The sequence below is a fragment of the Myotis brandtii genome, unplaced genomic scaffold (genome assembly GCF_000412655.1).
Source record: "Myotis brandtii unplaced genomic scaffold, ASM41265v1 scaffold105, whole genome shotgun sequence".
Classification (NCBI taxonomy): domain Eukaryota; kingdom Metazoa; phylum Chordata; class Mammalia; order Chiroptera; family Vespertilionidae; genus Myotis; species Myotis brandtii.
Window position 1 is genome coordinate 1,750,851 of NW_005353538.1, and position 10,387 is coordinate 1,761,237.

A 10,387-nucleotide genomic window follows, 5' to 3' on the forward strand; every position below is an offset into this window, starting at 1 on the left:
CGGCAGGCCCCTGGCTGGTCCTGGCCGTTACTCTCACCTGCTGCCCAGGGGAGGCCCCTGGGAGTCTGTCCCGCAGCGGGCGCCTGGGGAGCCGCAGCTGAGGGTGGTCCCAGCACCTGCTCTCTTCCCTCCAGTCCTTAGGGACCTGGGAGCGTGATTCCGAGAGTCCTTATGATGCTGTCAATCAGGATCAGGATCTTCAGAATCCTTCTAGCAGCTTCCACCGATTGGGACTTGATGTGTCTCAGGTCCAGGACGGAACTCTAGCTGCAGCCGCTCATTCACCCTCAGGAGGCCTTAGGGAGGAGCTGCTGTTTTATAAGTGCGGAGGCAGAGAGGCGGAGAGGAATCATCTAAGATCAGCTCTCCACAGATACAGCCAGGGCTCCCACTGGGGTCTGCTTGACCTCCAAGTCCATGCCCTCCCCTCCCGCCTCCTCCTGCGGCCCTGGGCTGTCAGGGGCCCTGGGATCCGGGGCGGGGCTCAGAGGCCAATGGCCTGGGCGGATTTGGCTCTGACTCCAGTTCTCCCCACGGAGGAGAGGAGAGTTGGGACGGCCCGCACCCTGGGAGCAGGGCACAGAGGGCGGCTCCCTTGCAGCCTGGCCCTCAGCATCTGTCTCCTGTTCTCCCCCAGAGCCCCCCGAGCGGGACTCCACGGTGGCCGTGGTCGTGGGCGCCTCGGTCGGAGGCTTCCTGGCCGTGGTCATCTTGGTGCTGATGGTGGTGAAGTGTGTGAGGAGGAAGAAGGAGCAGAAGCTGAGCACCGATGACCTGAAGACAGAGGAGGAGGGCAAGACGGACGGCGAGGGCCACGCTGAGGACGGTGCCAAGTAGCGGCGGCCGGCGCCCCCGCACCCCATCCCCGCCCCCGCTCTCCTGTACAGTGTGCCCCCCGCCTCGGTGTGTGCTTCTCTTGGACCAGGTCCCAGGGCCGGCCTGCGCCCCCCAACCCCTCACTCTGTCCCCCACTGCACCAGTCACCCACCTCTCTCATGGGAGAAACCCGCCGTGGAGTATGGGGTGTGAGGGCCCTGGAGGAGGGAGAAGGGGTCCTGCTGCCCCTGAGAGGAGGGGAGGCCGTGTGAGCGCCCCAGGGGGCGGGGGGGGGGAGTTGAGGAGGGGTCCAGCGGTCTGCCTGCTCTCACGGGACTCATCTGGGGGCAGCTTCAGAGGCACCTGTGGGTGGCGGGGCTTCCCTGAGCTGTGTGCTCCTGCGGCCAGCCCTGCAGGCTGGGTGCTGATGGCTCCTGGAGACCGGAGTGGGCACGAGCAAGGGCATCGAAGGGAAGCCGAGATGGAGGCGAGTGGAGACGCCGGTCCGGGAGCCCAGCTCCGCCCTCTCCTCCGTGGATGAACTCTGAAACTGGTGGTTTCTGTTGGCTGTGATGCTGGGGGTTTTGGTGAGAACAGTACGGAAGGGCCAGGAGCTGGTCACGGTCAGTCACGGTCACGGGCGGGCGTGTGCTCCAGGTGGTGGTCATTTCCTGCCACCAGAGTGCCCACCAGCAGGAGGCACATGTCAATGAGTGGAGGGATGGGGAGGGGGCGCCAGTGAGCTGGGCCCAGGGCGCAGGGTGAGGGACCGGCCTCACAGCCCATCCCAGGCCCCCAGCAGTTTCCTCGGGCTCCACTGGAGCGAAGGGAAGGCCTGAGGGAGGCGTGAGGTGAGCCGTGACCACGGCCACGTCCGGTCTAGAGCTGGGCTGCACCTCCCTCAGTGGCTCCTGGGGAAGAAGGGGCGTCTGTGGGAGCCAATCTCCCTCCACGTTACTCACATTGAGGGGAATCTCAGGAGAGGGAGACGAGGTGAGAGGCCTTGGGAGACCCTCAGAGGCCAACGAGCCACATCACTCCTACTGCACACAGGGAAATTGAGGCTCAGGCGGACGGAGTGAGGGCCCTGTCACCTCCTCTGGCTGCCAACCTCCAGTTTGAATGAACAGCCATTGTTGTCCTGGCGGGAGAGGAGGGGAGGGGGTGCCCTGCTCCTCCCCCCGAGAGGGGATGCCCGCGGCAGGGGTGGGGGGATGCCCGTGGCAGGGGTGGGGTGTGGGAATGAGGACAGAGCCGCTGGCATGCCCCTCCCCTGCCCCAGGTGGGCCTCCTCCTGGGGTCCCGGGAGCCCAGGTCCTGTGCAGACTCAGGGAGGCAGAGCTCAGGGTGGGAAGGAGCCTGGGGGAGGGGTGGGGACAGGACAGTGACAGTCTCAGGGACCACTCTCTGCCTCTGCCCGTCAGATGGCCAATCAGGGGAGTGAGCATCTGGGAGGCTCAGTTTAATTCACTTCCATTTAACATCCGTTTACTGAGTATCTGCTGTGTGCCAGGCCTGTGTAGGTGCTGGTGTTGTACACAAAGCCATACGGAGCTGGGAGCCGCCAGGCCAGCACAGGTGGGGGTGGGGGGGCAAGATTAATTGTTGTTGTGCATCTAATTCCATTTGTGCAGCCGCTGCTGCCAGGGCTGGAGTTAGGGAAGAAGGAAGAGAGTCCAGGGAAGGGGGCTGGGGGCCGGGCACAGGGGGTGTGGGCCACCAGCCCGGTGCGTCCTGGGTGGGGTGGGTCCAGCCCACCGGGAAATTCTAACTCTTCTGCTCAGTACCTAACTGCCAATCAACACACTGCCAACGGGGTGGGCTAAGCCCCCAGAAGGCCCGGGGCAGGCGGCATGGCCCATCTTTCAAGCCAACCAGCCGAGAGGGGGGAGGTGGGTGGGCGCCTGGTGCCGCTGGGACCAGGGGTGGCGGGATGCTTCTTCAGTCCGCAGACGTCGCTTTTGGGCCACCTCTCGAGGCCCCTCTCCTGGATGAGTGAGGATCTGTGCTGGGCCGGGACTTCCCCTTTTCCAGGACTCATCACATTCCGAGAACCATTGTCAGGTTCCCTGGGTTTATTCTAAGGAATCCCAACTCCCCATAACGTAGCCCAGGATGTCTGGGGGCCCAGGGAGGGCCAGTCTTCTCCATGGCCTCAGGGCCGAGCAGAGGGGGATGGGCCGGAACCACCTTTGCCCCAGGCGCCCACCCTGATAGGCACTTTATCCTCCAGCCCCTTAGGACCCCCTCCACGAGTCTCCCAGAGCCGCCTCCGGGCACTGAGGTTGGGGACAAGCCAGCTCCTGTGAGTGGAGGTGGGAACCCGAGGTTCCCGCCGCCTGCTCTCCCCCTTGCTGTCCTTCAGGCCAGCGAGAGGTTTCTTCCTCTGCTCTGTGGGCCCCAGGCCCCCTGTGGCTGCATGTCCCCTCCCTGCGCGCTGCTGGGGTTAGTCCGCTGGTTTCTCCACTGCCCCCTTTCCTGCTCTCCGAACCCCCATCTGTCTCTTCTCCCTAATGAAGGGCCGTCATAAGGAGAGAAGGGCCGGCCGACCGGGACTTAGCTTAAAGAACAAAGCACAATCATTCAGGACTGACACGCCTCTCGGGGCCTTGGAACTGGCTTTGGATGTATCCGCTGCCCTAGGTGTGGACTGCTCCCACCCGCGCTCCATCGGTCACCAGGGAGGGCTGGACCGCAGTGCTTCCGAGGCCAGGGCAGGCAGGTGGACAATCGCAAATGCCGGCCAGGTCCACAGGACAGCCTGGTCATAGGAGTGGCCGGGGCAGTTGGAACGGGTGATGAATCAAGAAATTCTCCTTCCTGCTTCTGTTCTAAGGACAGACAGCCGCGTCCCCCGCTGTGCCTCTCGCGGACGTCTTCTTTATTAAAGCCTGCTGATGCATTTTACAGTCTCTATAGGTGTAGGCATATTATATAGACAAATACACAGATCACACCTCTCACTACGTCCACCCCAAAAGCAACGCTGGGGAGGGAAACAATCATTTCTCAGTGTTTTGAGTTAATTCACGAAAGGCAAGTGATGGAATGCGTTTCCTGCTCTTTGCGCACTTGGAGGGGAAAACTCAGCTACTGGCGCACTTCAAGGTTCCACGGGCCCCACGGTGGGTGGGTGAGGTGGTGGCGAGCAGCTCGCACGGTGCCCTGTGGCCCGGCTGGCGGCGCGTCTGCTTTTTGGAGCAGCCTGAGTCCCGCAGCTCGTCCTCTTGGGTGGATCGATTGCGACAATAAACAGATCATCTTCCCTGAACTTCCCGTGAGTGTGGCTTTTTTCTGGGCGGGCGGAGCCGGGTATGTGGAGGCTTTGCCAGGATCCCGACACTGACCCTTGGGCCGCTTTCCTGGTCAGCTGCTGCCATTGCCCCATCCCACCCGGGACGCAGCTCGGGGCTCCTCCTGCTGACCTGACAGGGGCTTCGCTCCTGCCCCCTTGCCTCCCCTGTGCCACCACTTCTCGGGGGGCTCTCGGTTATTCCTGGGACGACGACCATCTTTCACGCCCCCCCAAGACTGCCTGGTGCACTGATGTGTCTATTCTTTCTCTGAGCAGAGGGGTCACCCTTCCTGCCCCCGCTTGCAGAGCCTCTTTTGCTTGCTCTGGACTCAGGGAAGATAGATGACAGCTGGTCAGAGTCTGCCCCGTGCAGCTCCACAAGCAAGTAAAAAAAGCCGCCGCCCTACCCTGCTGATGTGCTGCTGGGCCAGCCCCCAGCTCAGGGCCAGAGTCAACCCTGGTGCCACTATTGCAGACACACTCAGTCTTTCTCTCTCTTGGTCCCTGTTCTTATAGCTCTTTGCACTTTCTCTTTCACACACACACACACACACACACACTTGCCAGATGAGAAAAGTCGCAACTCTGCAGGGTAAGGTAGTGCTGACGGGGTCGGTTCCTGCATTTCTCCTGTTCACTGTCACCTCTGAGAGGCCTTGGCCAGTGGCTAGCGGCGGGTGCATTCTAGAACATTCCAGGAGGACCTGACATGGAGAGTCCTGATGCTGCGAGGGTTACTGCTCCGGCCGACAGAGAGGCCAGGAAGGAAGTGGCAGGCTCAACAGCGGCGGCCGGTCTCTGACGGAGCCACGGTTACCTTGGTGTGAAAAGGCGTCTGGCCCAGCCGCCGTGGCTCAGCGGTTGAGCGTTGACCTATGAACCCAGGGGGTCACGGTTTGATTCCAGTCAGGGCACATGCCCGGGTTGCGGGCTCAATCCTCAGTGTGGGGCGTGCAGAAGGCAGCTGATCAATGATTCTCATCATTGATGTTTCTATTTCTCTCTCCCTCTCCCTCAATAAAATATATATTTTAAAAAATTAAAAATAAATAAAAGGTGTTTGCCCTGTGGAGCCGCCAAAAATGGGCTGTCAGACAGGGTGCTTTCTGCTGAGCAGACAGGGAAACAGGCCGGGGGCGAGGCCTGAGCCGCAGAAGCACTGGGCTTCTGCCGGTGCTTCTGGGGTAGAGGCAGCATCTTTCTCATCCTGGGGCTTTGCCCCCAGGACACTTGGGAGGACACTTTGGCGCTGGGCTGGCTTCCGGGAGGGCTGGCTTCGGCTCAGGCATCGCCCCTAAACCCATGTTCTTGGGTCCAGCCTGCTTGGGGCCTGGAGGAGGAGTTCTGGCTGCAGAACCAGCCGCCTGGTGGGGGAAGGGCTAGCTCCACTCTAAGGCTCAGCATCCACTGGTCACCGGCTGTCTGTGTCCCCCAGCTGAGGTGGGGGTGCCTGGACAAGCGCCTCCCAATTCCACTGCTCCTTCACGTCCCCCTGGCGCCCCCTGCAGGCTCAGCAGGGCCTCGCAAGCACTGCCGGCTGCATGGACCTGGAGTCTGCACTCCTGGGCTCTCAGGGTCCCTGGGCTCTCAGGGCGTCAGGCCGAGGCGAGGGTGGGAAAGGAGATCTTCATAACCTCAGAGTCAGAGGAGCCCCAGGGACCACCTGGCCCCGCCTCCTGATCTTCCTGGAGGGAACACAGGGCTAGAACAGGAAGTGACCTGCTCACAGCCGCGTGATGAGTCAAGGACAAAGACAGGCTCTCCCATCAGGCTCCAGAGCAGCTCTTCTTCCACAGCCCACACTCATCTGGGCCTAGCACACGCTCAGCTCACACCAGCCCTGGCACCTGCTCCCCCCCGCCCCCCCCAGCAGGGCCTGAGTTTAACTAGAAGAGCCCCCCACGCCGCCTGCAAGGGCTGCTTTTAAAGGTGAGGTGCAGAGAGAGAGAGTGGTCCTCCCAAGCTCACACAGCTGGCCACTGACGAGCCTGGACAGATGCGTTGCTGCCCCAGGCAGGGGCCTTCGCCAGGCTGACCTGATGGCCACAGGCGGGGAGACCCCCGTCTGCGAGCTCCAGTTCCCGGTCCCATTCCCACGTCTGACAGGGTTGGTCTGAACCGGGTCCCTCTTTAGGGCATCGTTTTCCTCCCATCTGGGGGGGGAGGGGGAGTGACTAAAAGTCTTCAGGTGGCCCAGCCAGCGTGGCTCAGTGGTTGAGCACTGACCTATGAACCAGGAGGTCATGGCTCGATTCCAGGTCAAGGCACATGCCCGGGTTGCGGGCTCCATCCCCAGTGGGGGGCGTGCAGGAGGCAGCCGATCCATGATTCTCTCTCATCATTGATGTTTCTAGCTCTCTCTTTCTCTCCCTCCCTCTCTGAAATAATAAAAATATATTTAAAAACAACAACCTTCAGGTGAGAGGAGGCAGGGCAGCGCCTGCTGGGATGTGAGCTGGGCAGCTGGATGCAGAGGCAGGAGCCCCCCTAGGCCCCGCCTTCCGCTGTTGACATGTTGGGGGCACAGACGGTCCCTGCTGGCAGGTTCTGCAGGAACCCTCTCAGGGCGCCTGTGGCCTTGCCCCCCAGACCGCTCACCACACCCGAAGCCGCTGGTTCCGGACAGGCCTGGCCGCCTGCGGCTGCTGATGTCAGGGCGCTGCCACCTCCGGGACAGGCTCGGCTGCCCAGGGGGTAAAAGCCCAGAGGGCTGTGGGCAAGGCAGGCCAGCTGAGAACCACATCTGGACTTGGCATGTGGATTTGGTCCTAAACAGATTAACCTTGCCGGGAGCCACCCCCTGCAAGCTCAGAGGACTTGGCTAGAAAAGAGAGGAAGACGTGATGGTGAAGGACGTGGTGGGAAGAGATGAGGTGGGCGTGGGGGTGGGGAGCTTGGAAAAGCAGCTTTTCCTTTTCTCTGGCAGCAATGACCTTGAGAGCCCAGGAGGTGTCAGGGGAGAGCGGGCAGTGGACACTGGACACTCATCTTGGTACTTGGGGCTCCGGGGACAGGCCTTCCCTGGTCACAATGGCAAAGTCACCTTTATCCCAACCACAGCTGCCTCTGCTTCTCCACTGCACCAGGCTCCCCATGACCCGGTGGCCCAGGGACGGGACTGTTTGCCTCCACAGCCTGAGGGTCGCTCCTGTGGGCAGATCCGGAGGGTGTGTCCCACCCGGAGGGGAAGCGGGCACCAGAGCTGTGGGTCAGTGCGGGGCTGGGGCTGCAGCCGGGGGCAGAGGGCTTCGCCTCGCCCGGTGGCGCCAAGGGGAGACGGTCGGGCTGGCCGGCAGACACATATTGATCGGACGGAAGCTTCCCTGCAGTGATGAGCCTGTTCCGGAAGGCGTGCAAGCATGGCGTGGGGTGCTGACGAGAGGACGCCCAGGCCAGGGCAGACGTTTAAACACCCTCTCCGCTTACTGAGAGCGGCCCTTGCAGCTCCCGCCTCAGGGTTAAAACGACAGCAGGGGATTCACTCTCATTTGCCCAAAGGTGACTATGGCACATCAGAGGCCAGCTCCTGCCCCTGCCTCCTACCCAGTCCTGCTCCTCCCCAGGCGGCCTCTTACACTCAGGCCCCTTCACCGTCTCCATCTTTACCCAGTGGGGTGAGAAGTGGCGAGCCCCATTCAGTGAGAAACCGGCGGGGAGAGGGTAGAAATGAGAAGCTAGGCCCCCTGGGAACTTCTTTCCAAAACAGGCCCCCTCTAACTTTCATCCTTGGCCCTCCAGCCAGGGCCTCGCGTCCCAGGCCTTCAGGCAAGACTGCAAAGGGGGACAGGCTTGGCCTCCCTTCACCCTCCCAACCCCTGCCCCGTAGCAAGGCTGATGCCGTGGGCAGGGCTGTGGGGTGGGCTTGTGTCCGCCTGAAAGGGCCTGGAGGGTGTGGGATGAGAGAGAGGAGGCGAATAGTAAGAAAAGCTGTCGTTAATGAGTGCTGGGGCCGAGCGAGTGTTCTGTGTGTGTCAGCGGATGTGCTTCTCTCCTCACCTCACCCACCAGGCGGTGTTTGGAAGCAGAGGCTCAGCCTCTCAGGAGGCCCCTGAGGTCCCACCCCGGCCCTCGGGGCCCTGCTCCTGCTCAGCGTCCGAGGCCTGTCAAAGCCTCTGGGCTGCTGGCTGGCTGTCTCCCTGTCCCCCCCCCCTCCTCCTCGGCTGCAGGCCGTGCCACCTCCAACTCCTTTTTAAAAAAATGTATTTATTTTTGTTAATCCTCACCCGAGGATATTTTTCCATTGGTTTTTAGAGAGAGTGGAAGAGAGAGAGAGACAGAGAGAAACATCAATGTGAGAGGAACACACCCTGCACGAGCCCTGACCAGGGCCCAGGCCAGGGGAGGAGCCTGCAACCAAGATACATGCCCTTGACTGGAATCAGACCCGAGACCTTTTGGTCTGCAGCCTGACGCTCTCTCCACTGAGCCACACCAAGGCACATGCCCGGGTTGCGGGCTCCATCCCCAGTGGGGGGCGTGCAGGAGGCAGCCGATCCATGATTCTCTCTCATCATTGATGTTTCTAGCTCTCTCTTTCTCTCCCTCCCTCTCTGAAATAATAAAAATATATTTAAAAACAACAACCTTCAGGTGAGAGGAGGCAGGGCAGCGCCTGCTGGGATGTGAGCTGGGCAGCTGGATGCAGAGGCAGGAGCCCCCCTAGGCCCCGCCTTCCGCTGTTGACATGTTGGGGGCACAGACGGTCCCTGCTGGCAGGTTCTGCAGGAACCCTCTCAGGGCGCCTGTGGCCTTGCCCCCCAGACCGCTCACCACACCCGAAGCCGCTGGTTCCGGACAGGCCTGGCCGCCTGCGGCTGCTGATGTCAGGGCGCTGCCACCTCCGGGACAGGCTCGGCTGCCCAGGGGGTAAAAGCCCAGAGGGCTGTGGGCAAGGCAGGCCAGCTGAGAACCACATCTGGACTTGGCATGTGGATTTGGTCCTAAACAGATTAACCTTGCCGGGAGCCACCCCCTGCAAGCTCAGAGGACTTGGCTAGAAAAGAGAGGAAGACGTGATGGTGAAGGACGTGGTGGGAAGAGATGAGGTGGGCGTGGGGGTGGGGAGCTTGGAAAAGCAGCTTTTCCTTTTCTCTGGCAGCAATGACCTTGAGAGCCCAGGAGGTGTCAGGGGAGAGCGGGCAGTGGACACTGGACACTCATCTTGGTACTTGGGGCTCCGGGGACAGGCCTTCCCTGGTCACAATGGCAAAGTCACCTTTATCCCAACCACAGCTGCCTCTGCTTCTCCACTGCACCAGGCTCCCCATGACCCGGTGGCCCAGGGACGGGACTGTTTGCCTCCACAGCCTGAGGGTCGCTCCTGTGGGCAGATCCGGAGGGTGTGTCCCACCCGGAGGGGAAGCGGGCACCAGAGCTGTGGGTCAGTGCGGGGCTGGGGCTGCAGCCGGGGGCAGAGGGCTTCGCCTCGCCCGGTGGCGCCAAGGGGAGACGGTCGGGCTGGCCGGCAGACACATATTGATCGGACGGAAGCTTCCCTGCAGTGATGAGCCTGTTCCGGAAGGCGTGCAAGCATGGCGTGGGGTGCTGACGAGAGGACGCCCAGGCCAGGGCAGACGTTTAAACACCCTCTCCGCTTACTGAGAGCGGCCCTTGCAGCTCCCGCCTCAGGGTTAAAACGACAGCAGGGGATTCACTCTCATTTGCCCAAAGGTGACTATGGCACATCAGAGGCCAGCTCCTGCCCCTGCCTCCTACCCAGTCCTGCTCCTCCCCAGGCGGCCTCTTACACTCAGGCCCCTTCACCGTCTCCATCTTTACCCAGTGGGGTGAGAAGTGGCGAGCCCCATTCAGTGAGAAACCGGCGGGGAGAGGGTAGAAATGAGAAGCTAGGCCCCCTGGGAACTTCTTTCCAAAACAGGCCCCCTCTAACTTTCATCCTTGGCCCTCCAGCCAGGGCCTCGCGTCCCAGGCCTTCAGGCAAGACTGCAAAGGGGGACAGGCTTGGCCTCCCTTCACCCTCCCAACCCCTGCCCCGTAGCAAGGCTGATGCCGTGGGCAGGGCTGTGGGGTGGGCTTGTGTCCGCCTGAAAGGGCCTGGAGGGTGTGGGATGAGAGAGAGGAGGCGAATAGTAAGAAAAGCTGTCGTTAATGAGTGCTGGGGCCGAGCGAGTGTTCTGTGTGTGTCAGCGGATGTGCTTCTCTCCTCACCTCACCCACCAGGCGCCCAGGGTCCTGCGCTGCTGAGTATGTGTGTGCGCAGCGGACGCCGCCAGGTGCTGTGCGCGCCGGGGCACGGCTAGCCGGCAGCAGAGGACT

At 61.9% G+C, this 10,387-nt stretch overlaps 1 protein-coding gene across 1 annotated transcript in view; it reads left to right on the forward strand.

Annotated features, from left to right (window-relative positions):
- The window catches only part of SCN2B (sodium channel, voltage gated, type II beta subunit), a 16,620-nt gene extending 12,533 nt beyond the window's left edge, over positions 1–4,087 (forward strand). Inside the window, exon 4 of the mRNA XM_005856797.2 lies at positions 638–4,087. Coding sequence (XP_005856859.1) covers positions 638–837 — 200 coding nt within the window. The 3' untranslated portion in view covers positions 838–4,087. The remainder of the gene's footprint in view (positions 1–637) is intronic.
- The last annotated feature ends 6,300 nt before the right edge of the window (positions 4,088–10,387 follow it).